This window comes from Atractosteus spatula, chromosome 19 (genome assembly GCF_055471065.1).
Source record: "Atractosteus spatula isolate fAtrSpa1 chromosome 19, fAtrSpa1.hap1, whole genome shotgun sequence".
In the NCBI taxonomy this organism is placed as follows: domain Eukaryota; kingdom Metazoa; phylum Chordata; class Actinopteri; order Semionotiformes; family Lepisosteidae; genus Atractosteus; species Atractosteus spatula.
The window spans coordinates 13,684,101-13,709,649 of record NC_142724.1 but is presented as its reverse complement, the minus strand read 5'-3'; the positions used below and the strand labels follow the sequence as shown (position 1 = coordinate 13,709,649).

The 25,549-nt window shown below is 40.9% G+C and overlaps 1 protein-coding gene across 1 annotated transcript in view; it reads left to right on the top strand.

Moving 5' to 3' along the window:
- The window catches only part of prex1 (phosphatidylinositol-3,4,5-trisphosphate-dependent Rac exchange factor 1), a 135,181-nt gene that overhangs the window by 41,925 nt on the left and 67,707 nt on the right, over nucleotides 1-25,549 (top strand). Inside the window, exons 4-9 of the mRNA XM_088937653.1 lie at nucleotides 5,909-6,013; nucleotides 8,493-8,594; nucleotides 11,025-11,186; nucleotides 16,305-16,438; nucleotides 17,182-17,297; nucleotides 20,765-20,914. Coding sequence (XP_088793779.1) covers nucleotides 5,909-6,013; nucleotides 8,493-8,594; nucleotides 11,025-11,186; nucleotides 16,305-16,438; nucleotides 17,182-17,297; nucleotides 20,765-20,914 — 769 coding nt within the window. The remainder of the gene's footprint in view (nucleotides 1-5,908; nucleotides 6,014-8,492; nucleotides 8,595-11,024; nucleotides 11,187-16,304; nucleotides 16,439-17,181; nucleotides 17,298-20,764; nucleotides 20,915-25,549) is intronic.

Sequence of the window (25,549 nt, the reverse complement as noted above, 5' to 3'; positions counted from 1 at the left end):
CTGCTTCACCGGGCATTGCTGGGATCAGGGTTTGTTTAGTGAGGTGGCCAGTGAGCAAATGTAAACCAGCACAAAGGTGCTTGGGAAGGGGGGTGTCTCCTCCATGTGTCTTTCATCTTCATTTCCTATGCTTCTAGTCATGTGAACAGGTGTCTGTCCGTGTGAGGGCAGTCTGGGGTGGGTGGCTTTCTACATCTGCCTTCCCACCAGCACTGGCATCCCAATCGCAAAAGGCCCATGATTGTGTCCCAATTTCCAGCACAGGAGCGCCAAGCACAGAGAAGAACAGGCAGGCATTCTGCAGCATGTGTCTTGAGCTCCTGTGAGGGAAAGCTAGCTGGGTTAGTCTGTGAGTGATCTCCAACCATCGGTTTGTCTCAGAGGTGGGACTGATGGTGTCTACAGTGGAGCAAGAAAGTTACGGCCTCTTTTTAATGCCCACCAGATTGCAAGCAATGGCTTCCTTTGCAAAACCAGCTTAGCTGGTGTGTTAGCAGGGGAAGTTTAATGAACAAGGCTAAATATAGAGACACAAAGGGCAGTCCAGACAGGATCGCATGAAGACAGACAGATAAGAGGCCCTTGGTTAGAAGGAAGCAAGGTAAATACCTGGTGAAAGAGGAGGATAGCTTTTTCACTCTGTCATCTGGCCCTAAAATTGGTATGGAAATCTTTTGCAGATGATCTGCCTACTAATGCCTTACAGATTGAGTCTGCAGCTGCTTATACTTAGGAGGCAGAATTCTGCAAACCTCCAATTCTATGGCCTTTTCATGTATAATGGGGTGAACTCCCCCAGTAAAAAGTTTTTCTCACAGTACAATTTTTGAATACGTCACTGTTTCTGGGCACAATTACAAATCATTCAGTTCTGTATTTAAAAAATAGCCCCAGGGTTAATGGAATCAGGTGGAAGCTCTATATAAAATAAGATAAGATCACTTTATTAGCCATATACAATTTCTTGCATTAGGAATTTGTCTTTTCCAATACCTTAGCTTGATCTCCATGAGACACACAGGCACACATACAGGGAGAGAGAAGCTTGGGGTCAGAGCGCAGGGTCAGCCATTTATATGGCACCCCTGGAGCAGTTAGGGCTAAGGGCCTTGCTCAGGGGCCCAATGGGGTAGGATTCCTCTGCCGGCTGCAGGATTTGAACCGACAACCTTCCACATCCACAGGCGCAGATCCTTAGCCGCAGTGCCACCACTCCGCCCCTCATGTGTCACTGGTAGCTAGATAGGTTTTGAAAGAAACCAAAACAGAATTTACTGATTAGTTTGAACTTTTAGTGGCTCAAAGACGAGTCCTTAAAGAACTGATGTCTGTGACCCATATGCACATATACTGTATGTCACAGTAAGATGTTTGTCCATCCATCTTTATCTAATGGAGGATCACAGGGGAGCCGGAGCTTATCCCAAAAAATTTCAGTAAATTCAGTTGGCATCCATATAAATACATGTACTTTATTAATGTCTACCATAAAATCCAATAGAAAATAAACTTAGCCCATGACTACATGATCATTTATGTCCCTACTGTTCATGAGAGTAGGGAATGTTCCCCACATATCCTGAGATTGTCTGTATTTACCAGTGACAGAAATAGTTGTTAATTGCGCACTGAAAATAGAAAGATGACCACCTTTGGGTGTGTGAAAGAAGCTAAAATGTTCTTTTGCTCTATTTATTTAGTGTGGAATGAACCTCAACTTGTTCCTTTGCTGCTCACATATTGACCCAGCTCCGCAGTCAAACCTCTACGTGTAACAATACTTAGTGGGTTGGCTTCCCACCGTTGTTAACCTTTCTGAATGCCAATATGTATCATTTCACCAGAGAGCTCAGATAAAACGAGAAACAGGCTCGGTGAGGGACACTCTGCTCTAGTATAACAAATATATGCTTTGTGACTTGTGTGTGTCCCAGTCAAAGCGTATAATGTACATATGCTGGTTAGTTCAGCCCAGTCTAACCCAGACAATGTGGCATATGGCAGAATAGCTTTGCCATATTGTTGCCTTATTTGTTACACCATGCAGTATTGATTCCACTGGGAGAGCAACAGCAGGGTTTGACTCCCAGGAATCCTGATATGGCACATTGACCTTGTGATGCAATCCCACTGTTCACAGCGCGCTCCAGTCCGCTCCATAGCCCTGCCTTACTCTCTGTTGATTGGCCTGTCAGCCGACGCCTGTCCTCATATTGTTTGGAGCGGGTCAGTGTCTGATTACATCTTCATCTGCTGGGGAAACAGGATCAGAGGGCTGTCTGGGAACAGTTCCACACTCCAACGCTATCACGACCTGCAATCTGTGGCCAGGTGCTCCAATCTGAGTGATGACACCCCTTCCGGATTAATTGTATCCGTCTGTTGTCTCTGCCCCTTGACCCATCCTTTGAGAAAATTCCCAGTGGAGCCGATGCTTTATACTTAATTGACTCTTTAATATAATTTCAGAGATGATCTATTTTCTATCAGGAGAAGGAGTCTGGGCTTAATTCACCATGTTCCTAAGCAGAGTGGCCTCCGGTTTCTTTTGTTGTAGACTTAAGTAGCTGCTTATAAATACTTCACACGTTTGTCTGCTTTCTGTCCTCCAACACATCGCGGTCGTTTGCCTGTACTTCGTACGGATTTAAGTTATTTGCATCTCTTTCATAAGATAAAATCTAAAGATTTTCTCTTCATCTGACATAGGGGGAAAACATTCATGGACACCAGAGCAATAAAATATGAATTTGTTTCAATTAATGATGTTGGCAATTGTTGCAAGCTAAAGTCATTATATTGCTCAGTGATGTGCATTTATTAATTTGGGATTTTAAAAAGGACAAAATATATAAAAAATAGATGTTCTAGTTGAGTTTAGGAATTATATATGGTGTTTACAGAGGGGAAGATGCGTTTACTTGCTTCCTTTGATAATTTTAAGCTGTTGCCTTGTACATTTTGCTTTTATTTATGGCTTTTTTTTGGTGAAGTTCTAAGTATGGTTATTTTTAGAGTTTTACTTGGCTTGTTGAAGAACGTTTCCAACCCCTTGGGATTTTTCAATAATTGCATTCTTTTTCAACTTTCCAAAATGCTGCCACTGTTCATGCAAAGACTTGAATGCCCCCAAAGTGAACTTGGTTCGCGTGTTTTAAGGAGACATTACATGCAGAACATTAATATCAGTCCTGTTTGTAAAAATAGCCTGACCTATACCACCAGTCCCAGCAGTATATAGGCTTTATTGTGGAGAATATAAGTATGCTTTTTGTGAGCTACAGTACTTATACAATTTATTTTGAAAATAGCTGCAAAGTATCTGAGTTAAGCAACTCAAGAGCATGTGCAAGCAAACATTTGTTGAAAAGCACAAACACATTCTTTGTGCTATTTTCGGCATAATTTCAAGGTTTCTGTTTCGTCAGTCCTTCAGGACATTTTATAGCAATTTCTCAAAAAAACAAATGCCCTGTTCAGGTTAACTTGTTAAGTTCAGGTTAAAGGGATCTCTTGCTGTCAAAACCATGTCAAAATCTGTGACTTACTTGGGAAACCATACACTAAATTTTGGCTCAATCTCCATGCTGTGGCGGAGTGATGAGACTGAGAGCAGAGCACAAGGTAGATATATATTTCAGTCCATCTTTTGAATTGCAATGTCTGTCTGGGTGGATTATGCAAGTAAAGAGTGCCTTTCATCTCAGCCTGAGATTTTTCTCCAAGAAGAAATAAAAAAAAAGCCTTTTCATCTTTTTCTTCAGCCACCTTCATTTCCTGATCTTCTTAGCTTGCCTTTCTTCTTAAACGTAAAGCATAATTTCCTTACCTTTCAAAGGTTACAAAATATGGAAAGTGTGGTTGGAATCGCACAGAAGTAGGCAGCTTTGCTAACGTCATATCTCTGTGTTTTAAGTCCTACACTGCTGCCCATTAGTACAACATCTGAAGCCTGAAACTATCGGTCTTTGTAACAAAGTCACAAGCACTGAAGAGTACCATTGTTCTAAATGGACAAATAAAATACCTTATATCTTCCCCCACACAAAAATGAATGATGTCTAATAAAGACAATCTGCAAACACTGGGGAAATATTCCAACGACCTCCAATCCAAATTGATCGTTTTCATTACTTTGTATCTCTTAATAATAAATAGTAAAAATGTAGCAGGAAAAATGTAGCAAAACAGGTCAATGTTGAAAATACTGAAAACACTTGATACAAAAATGTCTTAATTGTGGAAAAGTGATCAATTTTAGTTAAACCAGTCATCACTGAAGATCATAATAAAAACATCAAAAATGTACATTTAAATGGACTGTTATGCTAAATCAAGAAGTGTTTTTTACAGAGGAAAAATGTTTGCGCATGTATGTGTATATTTAGAACTGTAATTATCTTAAGTACAATAACTGTTATAGCCGAGATGGTTATTATGGTGGTGTCATACCCTACATTAAGTTATAAAGCTTCATTTTATCATACAGACAGGGCTGGATACATCAGTGTTGGATTCATATGGATCTGCTCTTGGGAAAAGTATTTTCTCATCTGTTAATTTAAACAGCTTGATCTGGTGCTCTTTTAATTTTTAATGGACCTCGGTTTAGGACATATGTCAGGACAGATGTTCCAGCAGGAAGTGCTTTATCTTTCACATCTGAAAGCTTTTCCTCATGAAATGCTTCTTATCCTTGGACAGTGTTTATTACAGAAACACAGAGACATATTTTGCTTTTGTGTGAACGTGAGATAATGGAATATTTCACTGAACCTAATGTAACTGGTTCTTTGATACTATCCAGTCCCAAATATCTAACGCATTTGATACACTGTAGTGTATCGTGTGATACAGATGAATGGATATTAGTCTATTCAATTATTCTACAGTTTATTTTGCTAAATATCATTCTGGTAAAATCTGATTCAGAACAGATTCAAACATGTGCTACCTGACATGTATGCTCTGAAACATTTTTATTTTATCGTCTCTCTCTTGATGGCTGTAATTTTCATTTTAGATTAAAATTTCATTCAGAATGTGAAATATAGAATCTTTCAGGAATTAGCAAGGTATAGTTATTGTTTTTTCTTCAGAGAAATGAATTATAGAATTCACACCCCTTGACAACAAATCTGATTTTAAGAGAAATTAAATGAGAGCATTTTCTTGAAAAATATATAAGCACAGACCGTAGCTACTATTTCTTCCAGTCCTAGGATCCGAGGTCGCCAATTATCGTTCTTTTCATCACCACTTCACAATTTACCCATTTTTTTGTTTTCTCTGAACAGCATAATGCCTAGTTATTGTAAAGTGCTTCACAGTGATTCCTTACATTCATCTCAATAATCTGGTATTGATTGTTCACAGGGTTTAGCTTCACTTTGCTCTAAAGTACGGTCTTGCAGGATTTCAGATCAATTTTGCCTCTGCTTATTCACTTACCACAATATAAAGTGTGATGGCTCTGTGAGTTGTTCCCTATTTTCAGATGTCCCACAGCAGAATTTTATATATTTCATGTCTGTTGAGGGTCCAGAAATCTGATATAATCAATATGTTTCACTTCTGCACTGAGAAGCTGTGTCTAACTTTAATTTGGCTACTTCTTCTTCTAAAGAGAGGTCTGTGGTGGAGGTTAATTGGTTCGCAATTAATTGTGAAAACGTAGACTTACCATTTGTGTCCTATAGTCTAATTTAGCCTTTTTTTAGGAGAAAATACATTTGATAACCCATAACTAGAAGTCCTGTCTATATAAACATCTTTCATCTAATCATGCTATTTATTTGAACTTTGTGTTTAAGCTGTGTTTCTTTAGAGTGGTTTCTTGAGAAGTGACACACAGACTGAAGAGTGTCCCAAAGACCTGACAGTGACCTTCATCTCCTTCTTGTTACAGAAAGACCGCTTCTGTGTCTATGAAGAGTACTGCAGTAACCATGAAAAAGCCTTACGGCTCCTAATGGAGCTCAATAAGGTTCCAGAAGTCAGAACCTTCCTGCTGGTAAGGTTTTTTTTTTCCATTTCAGTCTTATTTTATTCACTCTTTTTTTCAGTCGACGTTTCGTTTTGTTTCCCACTATCATGTTGGGGGAAAAAAACGATGCACTCTTAGAGACCCAATTCGGCCATGATTGGATCATTCAGATATCGTGCCGGCAGGGGTGAGGGTGGTTCTGACTGGGGTGATTTAGCATCCTGAGCTGAAGCTCGGCTGTCTGAGTGCTCATGGTGTGGAAAGAAATCCAGGAAACTTATTCAGTTCTTCACAGCGGAGAGAAATTCTTCACTCCTCAGGCTTTGTTTATTGGTGCTGATCAAATGCAGTAAGCACGTTTCCTCTGTGACATTGTCTGCGTAACACGGAAGCTAACGTGCGCTGGAATATACACAAATTAAGAGCCTTGGATTTTGGTTTAGGCGATATGCTTCAAAAATGATGAAACCTGAAAAATAAAGTGGTCCATTCTTTCACATCAACTAGACATCTGCAGTCATAAAACTGAAACCTGGAGAATGTATGAAGAGGTCCTGTGGTCTTTGGCATTTGAAGGACTTCAGATATTTCTGTAATGGATATTCGTGATACCTGGACAGCTTTTCATTGGGTCTGTTCATCATACTAGGCTGTCTTCTTGGGATGTGCCGGGGGCTTCCACAAGTGAAGATTTTGAAATTGGCCTATGTGCACTTCCTGGCAAAGTGTTGTGTGAATGGAAAATTGTTCTTCCGTGCTGCTTCTCTGTCTCGATGATCGCAATTTCAGAATTGCCATTAACTCTTCCATCAGATGGACATAATTTCATGATTTTCCTTACAATCGAGAGTGGAATATGGCAATGCAGTGCTGAACTAGGTGTTCTTTGATGTGGCTGGATTCTTGCTCAGGAATTATGTGTTCAACTGGGTGCTTTTCGGGTAACAACAGCAAGACACTTGTGAGGTACAGCTTCTCCTTCGACACCAGGTTTACTGTCTTTGCACGGTATGGAGGATTCTAGTGTGTGTGTTGCACATTTCACATTAGATCCATGTGAACCCTACACGTGCATCACGGCGAAGTGCTGCAGTAACATGCAGTGTATTTCTAAAAATATTAGAACCCCTCTTTGTTCTCTGTCAGCTGCAATTTGTGGACAAACGCAAAAGTCATATTTTTGTGTCTGTCTGTAAAATGTTTGGGTTAATATTGAGATGTTTTTCACAGTTGCTTTGGCAGTTTTACTGCCCCAAGTAAAATAAACTCATGCAGATCTTGCAGCACTGAAACCTAAGTACTCGATAGTAATAGCTTTAATTTAGAGGCCTTGCCCAGGGCTATAAGGTGTCAGGTATTAAAAAAATCATTTTGTCATTTTCACATGCTGTGGCTCAGTTTTTTAAAAGAAATTAAAACACCCCAATCTTTACACTTTCTCTCATTAATGAACGAACACGACAGAACCATTGTCGTAGCTTGAGAGTCCCCAGCCCTACGTGTTTGGTTTTAAAATGCGATGGCTCTTCATCTTAAATGTGGCAGGAAATGCTATATTAAGCTATCTGCAGCTTCACTTGATGTACTTATGTTTTTGTTCAAAAGGTCTATCCAGTTTAGAAAAACAAGAAGTGGTTAAATATTGACCGACATGGATGCCATGTTGAAATTCATGATCTCAAACAGGAAATCCAGAGCTCTGACTTCCATCAGAAGGCTTTAAATGAGCTGACAGACACTATAGGTCTGAATGCAGATATATTTCTCCTTTTTCTGCTACAGCTGTATCACTGTTAGTATTTAGCAGTTAAGATGTGATATTTAATCAGATTTCAGTCAAATGAATAATTGTTCTTCAAACCGTTTGGGGGGAAAACAGACAAAAACACCTACAGTTCACTCTTACTTTAGGTACAGTTCATGTTTGCGTTGGGGCATTATCTGAATTCAGTCTACAGACATTAAATGAGTGATATCAATGTTTTTTTCGGTGATGTATTACTGATGTAATACATTATGATATATTACTGATGTATTGCATTTCTGGGTGCAATTGAAGATAAAATTCCAATTTTAGTTTTTGTTTTAAGATAGTTCGAGATTGACAAATGCAAGCAAGATGCTGTCTTGTATAATATAAGAGAAAGAAATGAAATGAGATACTGTGTCCAGATCTTTCCTATGGACATTCAGTTCTACAGAGCCCTCCTTTTCCCTATCAGTCCCATCAGGCAAGATCAGATGTGGATTCCCTACTAGACTGAAGGGCTTTTTGTCCCTCATGTCTTTGACGGCCTCCAACTGTGTGTGTAAACACTAGTTCATTATGGAAATGGTCATCACGCAATGCACTGGCATACACATGCGTGAGATGTGCCTGTCAAAGGAGCTGTCATAAATTACTGAAACAAAAGCAACTCCAGCAGACTGGATTACCCAACCAAGGACGCATCCACGCTGGACAGTTAAGGCCGTCTGTGGTGCTAAATGTTTTCTTTCTTTCCAGCACTGCATGCTGTTGGGGGGGAAGAAGACGACTGATATCCCACTGGAAGGATACCTGCTAACACCCATCCAGAGAATCTGCAAATACCCTCTCCTGTTGAAGGCAAGGCCATAAGAACACTGGTTACAACTGGCCACTCAGTGCCTCTTGCACATTTGGTGGTCACTGGTAGCTTATCAATCCAGCAATCTTTGTACAGTAATTCCAGGGATCTGACTTCAACAACATCCCCATAACCTGTTTTGTAAGGCTTCCTGAGCTCACTGCTAAAAACACACCCTCTTCATTTCCACTTGTCTTCCGGTCCTAGTTGGTCCTTTTTGATTGGATTGGCTTTGTCTGTAACTTTCAGTTTAAATGCTTTTTATCATGTTGTCCTGTAGTCTCCTATGTTCTAGAGGTAGGAGCTGTCCCTGTCTCTGCGCAGGCTGTCCCACCGTCTGCCTGTTCTTGAGGTTGTCCACTCTCCTGGTTTACCCGCCCCACTTAACAAAACCCTGAGGGACACTGCGACTGCAATACACTGACCTCCATAGCTGAGTGCCATTGTAAAGACTAAAAATGACCATAAATGTTTGCTCAACAGAAGAAAAAAAGGTGGAAAGTCTGAAGTTTTCCCCTAAGTTGTTCTGTTCTGCAAAAATTCCCAGACTTTTGCAATTGCCATTTTCACACAAAGAATGAGCTTTGCTCATTTAGTCCAGTGACAAGGAGCTGTCTGTATCTTCATTGTCAGGAATGTGCAACATTGCACTGCGTGAAGGTACGTTGCATTCTTCCTGCCTCTTGAAGTGTATTTTAAAGGGGTTTTCTTTTCTCTGTTCCTTTTTCGTTTTTCCGTTTCCCAATCTCTGTGTGGAAGAGACAGCACACTGTTTCAAAGTGAAACCTGAAAACCTGAAAATCTGGTATCTGGTTGTTTTACAGCCTGAGCTGGAATTAATTCAGTGGATAAGAACTTTTCATCTGCAGCAGTGAGGATAACAAACTACAAACACCAGTAGAACTGCTTGTTGCTAATCATCATATTAATCAAAAGCAAATGCCACAGTCCAGTATAGTGAGGATAAAGATGACTTTGAGAGACTTTCATGTTTACTTAGGCTTGAAACTCAAACATGTTGAGCTGCTAAAGATGAAACCCTCCCATTTGGAAGGCGTTTTGTGGGACAGGACAGGAAGTTGACGTTACACACCGCTGACCGTCCCTGTGCCAGATAGTGAGGTCTGTGAGCAGCCATTGTCAATGTCCATTCTTCGAACGGAAAGGATTTCCACACACATTTCCAGCTTTATCTATCATAACACAGTAGTGACAGATAAACAAGAGAATTGTGGCTTACTCTCTGACTACAGTGTCTTCTTTCCAGTTTACATCAGACACCCAATTAACATTCACAACCCATCTCTAAACCTAACAATCATTTTAAGATTAAACATAGCAGAAAAAAGTTATAATTAGGGTGAGCTACTTTCATTCACTCTGAGGCAACACCTGTACTAAAAAAACCCTGGGACAGCCCAGGAGCTCAGTATTGGAACTGTAATGTTCATGGAAAATCCAGGGCAGAAATCAGTCTGAAATGCTTTTAACCAGATTTAACCAGTCCTTCACCTCGGTTTAAAGTGAAATTCAGACTCAAAAGCTTAGTTTGCATTCAAGTAAAGGCTTTTAGAGGCCCGAGACCTGTTTTAAAAATGTCGTCTGTTCCGCTCAATTTTTTGTCTGCTTTGATTATTCCATCTCTCACCTTGACAACACGTCCGCGATACCATAACGTCTCAAAAGTTTGTTGGAATTTTCTTGTGCTGGGCCTCATTTTTTTTAACTGGTTACAAAAATACGAGAAATCGTTAGAGGACGTTCAAAGTTATAAATGCATATTTCTTCAGCAGCTTTGATTTTCTTTTTTTAATCAAAACACTATTTGTATTCTAAAAACAAACCAGCTTATAATTCAGTCGCCACAACTGATAGTCAGAGGTGCAATACGGAAGCCATTTGCTACTCTTTAAGACCTTGACTGTGAGAGAGATATGATTTCAGAATATAATTAAGAAAACTACGGAAATGGACTAGTGTTACGAGGTGTTTTCGAATTTGGCATCACTCACCGTAACATTCCTCAGACTCTTTAAACTTCCCGATCCAAAACAGAAGAAAAGTCCATACAGATCAGAATAGTATTAGGGCAAACAACAAACTCACTGTCATTGTGTGCCTGTTCTCTTGTATGTTGTCATTCAGAATCTCGACTTTCCTGTTTGTGTGCCCATGGTTATGGGGATTTCTGGTCACAGCCTATTGAACTAGATGCTGTTTGGATTCTTATCCCTGTTCTTTGTATTACATGGGTTTTGCCCACCTCTTCCACCCTTTAGTCACAAATCAACTCTTAATATCGTGAACGAGGAGATTTTTGTGTAAAACCAGAGCAGGGGGCTTGGGATGGTGGGGTTCAGACGGCCGTTTCAAAACGGACCACCCCGCTCCAGAGTTCCTCTCAGCCCCCCCTCCGGTTGCCCCCTCAGGAGCTGCTGAAGAGGACCCCGAAGAGTCACGCCGACCACCCGGCGGTGGAGCAGGCGCTGCAGGCCATGAAGACGGTCTGCTCTGACATCAACGAGACCAAGAGACAGATGGAAAAGCTGGAAGCTTTGGAGCAGCTCCAGTCACACATCGAGGGATGGGAGGTGAGTGGTTCATTATTGCCAGTCTGTGACCGTCTTGTGAGATGATGTTGTTGTGGTGGAAGGAGTTTTACAGCAAACCTAGACTGCCCCAAAACGTGCTCAGTTCTGTTATGCATCCATGTGGGTCCTCATGCCCCAGTATAGTGACGGGGACACTGTACTGTAAACATCCTTCGGATGAGACGTAAAACCGAGGTCCTGACTCTCTGTGGTCATTAAAAATCCCAGGGTGTTTCTCGAAAAGAGTAGGGGTGTTACCCCCGCGTCCTGGCCAAATTTCCCATTGACCTTTACCAATCATGGCCTCCTAATAATCCCCATCTATGAATTGGCTTCATTACTCTGTTCTCCTCCCCACTGAGAGCTGATGTGTGGGGAGCGTTCAGGCGCACTATGGCTGCCGTCGCATCAGCCAGGTGGATGCTGCACATTGGTTGTGGCCGAGGGGATCCTCATTACCTGTAATGCGCTTTGAGTGAGTGTCCAGAAAAGCGCTATATAAGTGTAAGCAATTATAATTATTATTATTATGCAGATTAGGGACTCCCAATATTTTGCCTGATTTAGAATGTGTGGATAACATTCATTCTCCCATTTTGTTTTCAAAATTTAAATTTTTCCTAATTATAAGAGTAATGCTAACTTAACGACTGATACTGAATATTAAATGTTTTGCTGTCACTAAGATTATTTAATTGACAGAAGTAATCTTGCTTTTTGAAGGGTGGCAAACAGCATTTAAGGAAGAGAGAGTGCGCTGTTCTGTTGTGACGTTTTTAGCGGACACGTTCGGATGAATAAGGAAATGAAAATGCTTATAAAAAAGGAAGTGTTCTGGTTTTTCACTGCTTATTCATGTGCTGTTGTGTGCTCAGTCCAAGAAATAATGTTGAAGAACATATTAAACCTGACATTCAGGTTTATTGTATCCTAATGTCATTTTTAGGTTTGTTATTTAATGTAAGTAGTTACAACATCATAAATAAAGTAAAAAGCCTATACAATAAGTTGACATCAAAACTATATATATTGTTCTCCATAGTTCTTACCAACACATACAATATAAATATAACTTGTTATAAATTATTAATTCAAGTAAGTGATTAATGTATTCCGTCTCAAAATGTTATTAGTGGGAAGGAAGTGAGGATTAAAGCCTAATGAGTAAATACTAATGACAAGGACAATTACTGAAATTCCTCTACCTTGTGTAGTTCAATGTCAAAACAGCAAGTACTGGCAGGCAGTGATATCTGGAGGTATATCCTCTCACACCTGAAAGCACCAGGGTTTTTTGTTAAAAATCTGTGCTGTATACTGTATATTTAAGGTATTCAAGCAGGAAGAGTAAAACAATGTTTACAAGAGAGCCGGGCATTCCCCTGTCACTCAGGGTAATTCTGCTAGCTACTTCAGGACCCCTGGCTTCATTTTAGAAAGAACAACTGATAGTGATTTAAAGATGATAAAAGTTTGACTTGCAGTATGAATGTGTCATTAAAGGAGCTTGACCTTTTCAAAGTTCAGGCAAAGTTCTCTACCTCTTTTTTGCTACGTTTAATACGCCGGTGGCTATTTCCAGCAGCACATTAAAGACTTAAAATTACAGATGTGTGAAGATGTGTGCAGATTATGCATTTACTTAAAATGATAGCCTGTTCTTTTCTCCTCTAACTACAGCCACAGGCTTTACGCTGACATTAGCATGTTAAAAAAATAAATTAAAAAAATTAATAAAAACAGCTATTGAATACTCGAGAAACCAGAATAATTTTATTAACGCGGTATACATATAACACTGTCATCCCACCATACTGCACCTTGATTATAAAAAGAATGGTCTAGCTATATCTTTCACTTAGCCAACATTGATTTTGTTAAATAATTGGAGAAACTTACGTCAGAAACTGAGAGACAGGAATAAACAAGTGAATTGATTCAAATAGTAGGTCACAATATTCCATCTCCTGTTCATTAAAACCACTGATTACGCACGCACGGAAGAGCCTCTCACACTAACACAACACAAATGGCCAATTCCAGTTTTGTGCTCTTCTGTAACGAATTGACTTGTTCGGAGACACAAACAGGGAGAAATCATTATTTCTGCATTGATTGACCTGTGCAGTTACATGAGGTATGGGTGCTCTGTAAAAGTGGACAAAAAGTACTGAACAGTTATTAAATTATTGTAATGTAGAGCTCCTTCTGGATGGTGATTAATACAGTTTTTATTGGCGAACACTTGGTACTTATTTGCTCTTTTGAACAAATTGCTTTTTAATGAATTGAATTCATTCCAAATGGCCGCCAACATCCAGAGTTTCCGTCCCCCAGGAGATAACTGTTTTGAATGGCTTCATTGTCCCCTGCGTTGTCCCTGAGGACTCATATCAGCATTTTCAGCCACACTCCATAGACGCCATTTTGCTGAATCTGGGCTCTAAATAATCTGTGCGTGTTGAGTGGTCAAGGCTTGAGGCAGGGCAGTTGACTGTTGGAAAATGATCCCAAACATTAATGTAACTTGAAAATACAAAAGCAAACAATTTAAGGATTATCCCACAATCTAATTGGAGTGATTAGATTACTGTCTTTTTCCTTTTGGCAATACCCTATTTAAAGACATATTTTATCATAATCATTTTTTTGTGTTGGCTAAAGTATTTGAAGAAGCTGCCAGTGTTTGGAGCAATTTGTGTATTCTCATGCAATATTTTTGCTCTGAAAGCAAGGATTAATCAGAAACTATGGCTGTGCAAAGCACCATGGGTTGGTGCAAGTCAGGAAAAACAAGATGGCACAGGAAAAGAAATTAATGCATAAAGGAGCAAGCCAGAGCCTGTGACACTGCCGAAAAACCAAGAAACCTGCGATTGCACTGGGCTGTACGTAGTAGGAAGAGCAAATCAGTGTGGATCAGTGGATCAGTGTTGGGCCCAAGAAATTCTGAATGGGAACTCATGGACTAGACCAGCAGCAAAGCTTCTCACAATATTGAATCATGGAGTGAAAATGTCTGAGGGTATAACAGGGGTGGAAAGAGTAGCAGACCGAACTCTGTGGACAGATTCTGGGCAGGCCAATATCCAGAAGCAGATGGTTCCAGTGCTGCTACTGCTGCTGTTAGCTGAACTAAAATATCACATGTATGAGCTTCTGATACAAGCTCATACATCTGATATTTTAGTTCATTTAGGAAATTGCCCTTCATGGTTTAAGTTGGTGTATTATCATTTGTCCTTTTATGTTGTATAAACATTTTCTTTAATGTTGATGTTCCATCTCAAACCTTCTGTGTTTCCCAATACTGCTCTTATGTGCATTAATTTAGAAAAATAATGAGTTAAAGATGGGTGTATTTAAGGTGAAGCTTTATGGGCTTGCAGGTTTTCTGCAGTCACACACTTCAGAGGACAGGCAGGCAGTAGGTGAATCCAGAAGTGTGTGGAGTTCGGTTTCAGATCCTGGAGTCTTTTTTATAGTATAGTGTCCCCATCACTACACTGGGGCATTAGGACCCACACAGACCACAGGGTGAGCGCCTCCTACTGGTCTCACCAACACCACTTCTGACAGCAACCTTAGTTTTTCCCAGGAGGTTTCTCATCCAGTACTGGCCTGGCTCATACCTGCTGAGCCTCAGTAGTTTGCCAGTTGTGAGTTTCAGAGTGATATATCTGCTGGCAATATCCCCAATATGCAATATGAATGATACATTATGCAGCAGTTTAAAAGGAAACATCTTTTGGAATGGGATCAATGTTTTCTGGAAAATAAATCCCATGCAAAATACTGAATGTTAATAATGCAGAGCTAAAATAGATTGGAGAACACCACTGAATCTGCTTTCACTAAAGACTTCAGATTTTCCTTGTTAAAACAGCCAGGATGTACAGAAATAAAAAAAAAATCTGAGACCAGGATAATATAACCCAATAACTGACACAATTATGTTTTTAATTCAACTTCAAACCTTGCAGATTTCGTGTTTTTTCTTTTCAGGTTTTATCTGAAACAGATGAACTCAAAGTATATTAGTTTGTAATGCAGATTTATTACTTTGATATTTAAATAAGGAAACAAATGATGAAGCACATTTTCATTCTGTATAGAACTTATCTTGTTTCTCCAGTTTGGACCAGTTTTCTTTTTATTGAGCTGATACACTGAATTGTCACACGATAATGAAAAGCTTACTTCTCGTATAAAAGTTTAGTATTGCTTTAAGGAAGATGAAAGGAAATAGAATGTCTTTTCAAGTGTCCACTTTAGGAAGGAAGACTCGTTAAAAAGTTTTCCTTTTTCTAAATATAAATCTGCATCATATATTGGCATTGAAATGTGACATTGTAGAGCCCTAATGGGTTTTAAAACTTCTCATCTAATCTCCTCCTGAAGTGGGCTGTGAAAAAGCCCGACTGAACCCAATACTTCTAAAAGGTCACAGGGCTGTTCATCTGAAATTGATCCAGCAGCCCTTTTGAAAGCCCTCAGTTTAAGAAAAAATGAGATGTTTTTGTCTTCCCTGTGTGCTAATTGGGCTGCTGCATTAGCAATAATAAAAGCCCCTTACGTAAATAAAAATGTTAAAATATCACAGTAATAAGGTCCCGAAAGCAGGGATGTGTATGAGTAAACTGTAAGCATCTTAAACGTATTTTTGTACTCAGATTAAAACGCCCCCCCACATACACCTCCAAATGTAACTGTAAAAGGCTTTGAATCACTGTGCTCATGAGTAATAAGGTCAGAAAGTGCACAGGCTCACGCTGAAGTGTTTTAAGAGGTGCTTCCTAACTTTCTTAACCTGTTTTAAGAGTAAAACTTTTTGGCAGCAGCTGAAAGATACATATCAGTCAGAAAAAATCCGAAGCCAGAACAAGCAAAAGGAATACACGTTCACTGGCCTCACTGGTTCGTTTGCCCTTTTTTTTAAGCCTTCACAGAGAAGAAGGGAGCCCATATACGTTTTGCGATCAGTGCGTCACCGATGCAAGCAAGAACTGCAAACCAAAATAAGCAGTTTCAATCAGGCTGTGAAAAGGCTGAACATATACAGAGTCTAACCTAGTCATTTGAGTTTCATTAAGAATATTTATCCCTCTGTTTTTACAGGGCACCAATCTGACTGACATTTGTACAGAGTTGCTTCTCTATGGCAGTTTACTTAAGATATCAGCTGGGAACATCCAAGAGAGAGTCTTCTTCTTGTTTGATAACCTCCTGGTGTACTGCAAGCGGAAGTCCAGGTATGCAATTCCTTTCTTCGCCTCACAACTGAAGCACAGGTATCCTTTAAGACACAGATAACATTTGCTTCACAGCTGCCAGACTTGATGCCAGGACAAAATTCATTAAGAGGTGATACTTGAATGGATTTTCCTGCAATCCCTTCATGTCAGATCTGCGCAGAAGCCATAGGGGTTACCATGCACTTGCTCCTCAGTGTGTGGGAACTGTGTGTGTGTTGGGGCTACAGCAGCATGATAATGGAATAGACTTCCTTCCTCTGAGGGAAACAGATGACAGGTGGAGGCCTGCTCCTTCAAAATGCTCACAAGGCAGCACATGTTAGCTGTAATTCGGAAAGAGCCGCTGCCTTCTGATGGAAATTAATCTCTTCTAACAGAACAAACTGCAATCAGTGCAGTCAGTGGACCTAAGAAAGGTAGATGTCCTTTATTCATGCAAAATCAACATCCTCCTTGCTTGAAAGAATAATTTGTTTTAAGGGCACATTTTTCAGATCCCGATTAAGTTGTTTTGTTGTGCGGGCTAATCAGATGTTTTTTTGTGCAGCTGTATTTGTGCTGCTCTATTGGAAAGCTTTAGTCTTTAGTAAAATGAACTAAGCAAATTCAATTTTTCCTCATGCATCGCAGCCAATACACAGATTGGCCACCTAGACTGCTTACAGGGGGGGGGCTCAGCTAGTGTGCAGGATGGCCCTGTGTGTGTTCTGGTGCCGATGATCTCTGCTGTTTTTTAGCAGAGTGGCGGGGAAGAAATCGACAAAAAGGACCAAGTCGTTCAATGGCCCCCTGTATGTCTTCAGGGGCAGGATCAACACCGAGGTGATGGAGGTGGAGAACGTCGAGGATGGGACAGGTGGGTATCGGCAGTTAGGAGACATTGCGTGTTATTAAAAAGGGATCAAGTCAAAGCCTCCTACTCTCTCTCCATGCGCCGGGGCTCATGAGTGGCTGAAGGCTTAATTAAGAAAAAAAGATTTACTGGATCTGCACATGGCGGGTTGTAAGGATGCCAGCATGGAGGATTCTCATTTATTCTGACAAATTCATTAGCTAAAGCCAATGAAAATGGCGATAATTGTGTAGGTTGTCTGTAATACAGAAAAACAGGAACACATTGTATGCATTTGGCAGCGCCTGTCGTGCAACCTAATATATAGGTATTGATGATGCTGAAAAAGCAGGTGGAGGTTCCTACGCTCTGGAGTTGCATCCTTTTGCCTTTTAATAGTGCAGTATTGTTGCCCAACACTTCTGTTCTTGGTACCCTCATATCTTTAATGAAAACACCAAAGAAACAAGCAGCCTAAGTGACAAAAACAACTTTTTTAGAATGATCTGTACTATTCTTGAGCCCTAGCAGTAATGTATTTGTGCCCGCAAGAATGTGTGAACCATGTGCAGCTGTTTTCTTGTGTTTTGCCTTTGGTATGTGTTATGTGTGTGTGTATGTGTGTGTGTATGTGTGTGTGCTTGTGTGTGTGGTGTTAAGAGAGGATGTGGTGTCTTCTAGTCTCATTGCCCCGTTTGCGCTGTCACACCAGCCCCAGCGCATGGGGGGTAGGTGGGGGGAAAGGCTCTGTGCCAGCGAGCAGCTATGAAGTCTCAAACCGCAGAAAAAAAACACTCAGAAAACTGTCTGTCTTGCGAAAACAGAGCGATGCCATATTCCACATATTTGTGATTTCACCTTCAAAACCAGGCTCAGCGTTCGACTGCTGAGCCTTGGCTGCCAGCTGCTTTTTGTGCATCTAGATAAACAGTTTTTTTTACATTTTGGTGTTTCCTGAACTCGCTTTAAAAACAGAGACGGTAGCTTTGACCTTTGCGTTAAGCGTAGCTATCGATATTTAGACATAAAACATAAAATATAGACATAAAATATATATATTCAATACAAAAGTGGGTGCTTTACGTCATGGTGAAGGCCAGCACTTTTTCTGATTGTCTGATGCATTTTCACATCTTCCTGATCACCACAGCAGACAGAAGGTTTGTAGTAAAGAAGCTTTTCATTCATTCAAAGTATCACGTCCATCTCAAGAATAGTTTAATTAATTTTTTTTTTGCAGCTGGAAAGAGCAAGAAAAATAATCTTTCATGGCTTAGATGCTGTTACAGAGTTGGCCACTTCTCTGACTTATTTATATTATTATAATAGTACTGGTGAGCGACTATTGGGGTTGAACCTCAGAGGACTTTTGGCTAAACTACTGTTCAAACACAGGCTTCCCCAGGGAAAATTTGACTTTCTCACTGTAGTTCAGTTTTTGGCTCTTAGATTCTTACATGTAGCTGAAATGCTACTGTGTTCCTGCAGCGTAGTGCGCATATCCATTGTCAGTTGCCATGGATGCTGTGTGGCTTGCTTAGGGAGAATTCCATGGAAATTCAGAAAAAAAGGAACCTTTGATTAGAGACAATAGCAACATAGTGCAGTGGTCACCTCTGCTTTTCAAGTGCTCATTAGTGTGCTTTTGTTCCATTTGATTCTAGTAAGATAGAGACCTAAGTTGCTAAAGAGAACTTTAAAAAATATTGGCATGGGTTAGAAGATGTTAAGTGTTAGCTGTAAAGCATATAGACTGATGCATTTTCTTTGGCTGAAGGACTACAATATAGGCAGCTCTATCTTTGGTATCAGTGGAACATTGCCCGGAGTCTGATAATATAAGATTAAGTGTTTGCAATGACAACAAGAAGGGAAAAAAAATTCTTTAGCACTTTTAAACAGTATTTTTAGACTAGGCTTCAAAGCACCAAACCTGTGACCATGATTGCCAGGTTTTATTTGTGATGGTGTTGCAGAGCAACAAAATGCTCTGTCACCCACAGACATGCAGTGGGAATACATGGTAAACCAGAATCACCTTTGCAAAGGGCTCACAGGGAAGAGCAAGCACCCATAGACTGATGCATATTGAATAGATACTGGAGAGCCAGGCCATCTTCAGCTTAAGCAGAGGGATTTTGAAATTAGCTTGCCAGGAATCAAGTGTAAAGACTCCAGGACAGGACTTATATGATCACCACAAGAAAAAACACTTTCTAACTTGTGGATATTATGAAGTTCTGGGTAATATTATGAATATTATGGATGTTAAGATGTTAATGGGGTGTTCCTCATCAACTGTCTCTTGTATTTTCCAGATTTATGGGGTACAACTAACAGTAGTCATCCCTTAGTACTGTTTGAAGTGACCCCAACACTGTTTATCATGTGCAATTTTTATGTTGTTGTTTTTGCTTTAACGTTTTTTCTTGCACAATTAATATTATGGTCATTGTTTTGTTATTGTGCATCCAGCAACACTCTACAATTTGCATTAGATATACTGGATGTAAAGACTTTTATAATAACTATATAATATAATAATATTCTAATCTTCTCCTGGAATGTGAATATTTTTTAAAATATAATTACAAGGTGGCAACTGTGGTGTTCATAATAAAATAAGAGACTCTTAGGAAGCACAGTGGGATTAGGTCAGCTGGTCGAAATATTACTCGTTACTCATTTCTATATAGTCTCATATTAATTAAATTAAAACTGTCCGAGTCAAAGGAGAACCCCCCGACCCCTCTCATTGCCAAGTTATTTCATATGTACAGGGCGTACAAATGTGATTTATGGGAAACTTTGTGTCCCAAGGGAATTCTGAGCTTGAATTTATTTTAGCGTCTTCCCGTTACACATGCTCTTCAGAGTCTAATTATTCATGTGATTAAGTTCATCTCGCATTAACACTTGTGTTATATTTAAATATTATTCCCCTGAGGCTCTTCTGAATTTTCCAAATGAACACAATTAGTATTTCTGCACTGCGAGAAACTTCTTTTTAGACTTTGAATGAACACCAAATAACTCTTGTCTTGCTACTTCTTCAGACAGGTTATTGACCGTGCAAGGCCAGTCGTAACAGGTCATGAACATATGGACGTAGGGCAGTGAATTAAGTAGAGGTGAATCCTATAAGCAAAAACTGGCTTCTGTCTACACTTTTAGATAAGACTGTTACAACTAAGTGGCGTTCGTAAATCGCCTGGGGTGAAGACAAACCACAGTTATTTCCAGTCCAGGCTCAGGCTGATGGTTCTTCGTCCTATTCCTGTGTCTGCTGATATTTGTTCCAACTGGGCCCTTAGTCACTAGTGCCTGTAACTGATCTGCATGCACGTTTTCTGCACGTCCTTGCAGAAAAGGACTGCTCCTACGTCTGCGCCCCATTTCCTCCGACCCTTCGCCATGCTGGAAATGAGCTGTTTGCTCACAGAATTTCATTCCTTGCCTCTCGTCTGTATTTGTGTTGTTTATTTTTGCAGCCGACTACCACAGCAATAACTACACGGTGACGAACGGCTGGAAAGTCCACAACACGGCGAAGAACAAGTGGTTCGTCTGCATGGCCAAGAACGCAGAGGAGAAACAGAAATGGCTGGATGCCATCCTGAAAGAGCGAGAGCAGAGAGAGAGTGAGTCACAGAACTAAATGTTATCTGTTTTGGGTATGGGCTTTGTTTTATGTAGTTGGCTGACCAGCTCCCAGTATCTGAGGATCTCCAGTGCTCAGCAGATAACCAGAGCAGAAGTTTGTGGACCAGGGAGCTAAGATCCTCTTAGTGCCATCCGAGGCTGGTCCAGGAGGAACGTGTGCCATTTGCAACAGGAGGTGTTGTTGTGACAGTAGAATTCATGGCCTCCACTGCCTTTCCTCTCTTCCCAGGGTTAATGCTCACCCGCTTCTGGCTAGACATCTGCTGTCTAGCACAGCCTTCTTTCTTTGGATGATTTTGGCAGCACAGGTCCTAATTAAAACAGGTTTTCTCTGGTGTGCGCCGCTAAAGACCCCTCTATAAACCGAGACTCCCGCCAACCAGCAAGGACCTGGCATCCAGCACTGGCAGTCTGCTTGTAAAAACCCCCTCAAACTAATATGCTAACTTGTCATGGATGAAACACAGGACTCCTGTAAGGGAGTGCAAGTCATTTTGCATCCGATAGAGAAGTCCTTTTTTAATTATCTTGTACCTAGCAGTGGGAATGGGGCACCTTAGTTTAATGGGGAGGCCTTTGGACCTACAATGACAGGTTGTGGGTTCGAGTCCCTGCTGCAGACACTGCTGTTGTAGCTTGAGTGAGGTTCATGACCCTAACTGCTCCAGTCTGCCCTGCTGTGGAAGTGGGGGGCAACATTGTGGGGGGGGGGGGGATCTCTGCATCTCTTTGTGGGTGTCACATGCCCTTTAGTCCACTTACTCCTACGGAAATCAGGTTAGGATCTGGCCTGTCCTGGTACAGCAGATAGAGGTAAGGTCCAGACCAAAGTACCAAATATTGTATAAATATACCCTCACAAATGCTGATTAAGAATAGAAGCCTGGAAACATTTTGACCTGTCTCATTTGGAAAATTGAGTGACACGCTAAACTGCCTTTTAGGGAATTTGAACAAAGTTATTTTTAGCTTGAATTTGTTTTGTACTTGGGTCACGCAGGGTGTCTGGTCGAGGCCTGTTTCACAGCTGTAGGAAGTATCAATTGTTTTGCTCTTTAGCCACTCAAGGGTGGAGGAAGAACCGAGGACACTTATCAGAGGTCTCGATCTCTGACAGATCTTATTTCCTGAAAGCAAATTGTTCACCCTAGTCTTGAAATATAGAAGCAATGGCAGGATGCCTGACAAACCACCACCTATCAAAAGATAACGAATGCTGAGCGTATTCTCTAAATTTCAACAGCAGTCATGGCCGCCAGTCATTTTTACCAGATTTCTAAATATCTGTAAATATTTCGCCACCTGACTTTGACCTCGTCTGTTTTCAGTGCTCACAAAGCATAATAAAAAAATCACGGTAACACAGACATTGACCTGTTATAAATTACTGCAGTCCATTATTGATATATTGGTTGATATTCATGTACTTATCTATACATGTATGCACTGTTAACAGGCCAATGTTTTCTAGCCTTAGCCAGTTTTCCTAGCAGTGGAGCTCAGGAAAGCGCCAAAGTGATTTCTTAAGGAATCTCAGCATGATAGCATCCAGTGTGTGCAATTCATTTGGGGGACGATTAGGGTGGGGAAGATTAGACAGATTCCTGAATGTGCACTTACTGTTCAAAACAGGATCCTGGTGTGCCAGTTCTGTTCTTTTCTGCATATTAATTATGAACAGAACAAGGCATGAGGAGTTAATGAGCTCAGCGTTTCGCCATGAATTGCCACAGCTAGGCAGCGTCTGAGCCAGAAGAAGCAATATCTTCTGAAATGTGCTGCCTGTTTCATCACACACAGGACCCTATCCAAGTGTTCTTTCCTGTCAGTAATAGAGTGCAAAGGGTCACTACAAAATAGCTGGCAGAGCTTAATGCTCTGAGCCGTGGTATCAGCTCATTCATATGAGCCCTGAAAAACATATTCTCGGTCCCGTCTCAGAAATTCCAATTGCCTGTCTTCTCAAGCTTTGAGCAATCACCAGAAGCTCTCCAAAGTGTGTGTTGCACAACGCAAAGGCTACTGTGCAAGCAAGGAGATACAGGAGACTGAGAAAAGGAGTAACAAAGTTCAGCACCATGCCTGAAGCGTGTGATTTCTGGGAGCTTCAATACTGACCCCACACTCTGCACCTTCTATTTTCCTCAGTAATAAGACACTTCAGTAGCTTTTTTTTTCTCAGAACTAGAGCAAGGCGATTTCCTAATCCACCTGAGTAAGGCAGATAGATTTAGATATTATTTTAAAAGCTGCCTTCTTTAAAGGTATGAAATCAGTTCGGAACTTTATCTCCACTTGACTCTTTTTGCTGTTTTCAAAGGAAGTGCTCAGCACAAGATAAGAATCCCAGGAGTTATTCAAGACATATAACCCAGCACAATGGTGCAACAGAGTCCAGTAGCTGTTGTAAACAAATGTGATAGGGGGTTGAAACTCACTATATTACATTTAAAACACACAGTTATTCTCTTGTTGGCCTCAGTTCTTAAACAGCAGGGACAATACATGGGATGGAAAGTGCACATGCGAAGCGTTTATTTGCTTCGTTGTGACATTCCCTTGAAAGGTTCTCTAGCGTCAGTGTTTCCAGTGTTTTAGAGCTGTGCATCTTAAAAAAAAGAAACGAGAATTGAGCTAAATATGCTGCTGTCAATCAAATTCCTCGACAATACTTTCTTTGTAAATGAAAGCAGTAAATTTCTTTAAAAATGAAATACAGATTTGGAACTAATAAGGACAGCAAATGGAAGCTTCTTCTCTATGAGAGGCTATAGTAGAACGGTAATACTAACTGCAGCAGTAGTATGGAGTAGTTGCGTTAGTATGTTGTAGGTGTTGTAGTTGATATATTAGTTATGGTAGAAGTAGTCACTGTATTTTCAAAAGTAGTACTCGTTATATGGGTGGTAGCTGCAGGAACACTGCAGAACTAACTCTGTGCAGTTGGCCTTATATTTCCAAACAACAGATGCCACAGGAGTCATTTTCTTTTTAGTTAAGTCTACTTAAATCCTATGAGTGGGACGCTGAGAGGTATGACATGGAAACTCTTATCATTGATGGATAAATTCATCTGCATTTCTCTTACTCTTCCATTATTTATGTTTTGTGGGACTTGGGAGATTTTCCTTTGTTTATCTGCATGATACCCATGTGTTGGCTGACTAAGTCACATCATGTAAATGTGTTGACAACACAGAATTCCTGTTGCGGGGCAAATATTTAGACTTCTGGGGATGTTGGTGAAATATGCTTCACAATGGGCGGAGCAGTGGCTCTGTGGCTAAAGATCTGTGCCTGTGGCCGGAAGGTTGCCTGTTCAAATCCCGTGGCCGGCAGTGGAATCCTACTCTCTTGGGCCCCCGAGCAAGGCCCTTAACCCCAGCTGCTCCAGGGGCTCCGTATAAATGACAGACCCTGCGCTCTGACCCCAAGCTTCTTTCCGTGTCTGTGTCTCATGGACAACAAGCTGGGGTATGCGAAAAGATGAATTCCTAAAGCAAGAAATTGTATATGGCTAATAAAGTGATCTTATCTTATCTTTTCTTACAATGTTGCCTCAACCAAAGTCATTAATTAATACAGTACTGCTATAATGTTGAAACTTCTTTTTTTGAAACATCTTGATAAAACATCCCAAAAAACATATTCTAAAAGCAGGTGCCTGTTTGTACCCTGGCTGCAACATCCTGTTAGTGGTGGAAAGGACTGTGGATTGTGAAGTGTGTGCCACACTTGTTCTCCAAACCCTCAAGGTACAGTCCTTTTCAAGGTCTGTGGACCACTTTAACGAACAGCAAACATTCCCGATATTGTTGATCAATCAGTCAGTCCAGTACTTCAGTTTTAAGTCTCCCGGATCCCGTTTCCCACGTGCTGAAAAACAGCAACCCGGGAGCCGACTGGTGGAGTAATGCAATGATCGTGGGCCTCAAGCTTGAGTCATGTCACAAACCCGGGATTGTAAAAGGACTGATCAGGATTCCCCGAAAGATGGCGCACAGTTAACCGGCTGGGATTAGTCTCAAACCAACAGTCACCTTGAGGTCTCCTGGGGCTTGTAGGCACTACTTCTCCGATTTGCTCTGAACCTCTGGTACGGGCCTGTGCTGCCTGTGATGGTTTAAAGGAGCGGTGTCTTAAAGGAGGGCTCCTACATACTTATGCTCCCCTGTGTGGGGTTACTGGGCTGACAAACTGATATGCGGAAGACATGCAGTTGACTATTTTAAATCTAGGAGCTCTAGCAGAATAACTGGACTTGCAGATTAAAAATAAGAACACAAATATATTGCACAACGCGTTGCCCAGTGGTTATCATATGCAGAGATGATATTGTGGGGGAAATGCTATTATTGCACAGGCTCTTGTGGATGGACACACTAGGCTCCAGTGGATAAAAATCGGCTGCTTCGACAGAGGCCGTCAGAATCCAGCAGCTGGCTGGGCTGGGCTGGAACCTGATGAGCTCTCCAAGCAGCTGGGCTTGGCTACAAGACCTCATTTGGAATCTCTTTTCTTCAAAGCCCCTCTTTGTTCCTTGTGCTCCAGCTGCTGTGTGCCATAATCCTGCCTGCCCTTTTATTATGAGGCAGCTCAGAACCCCAGTCCAC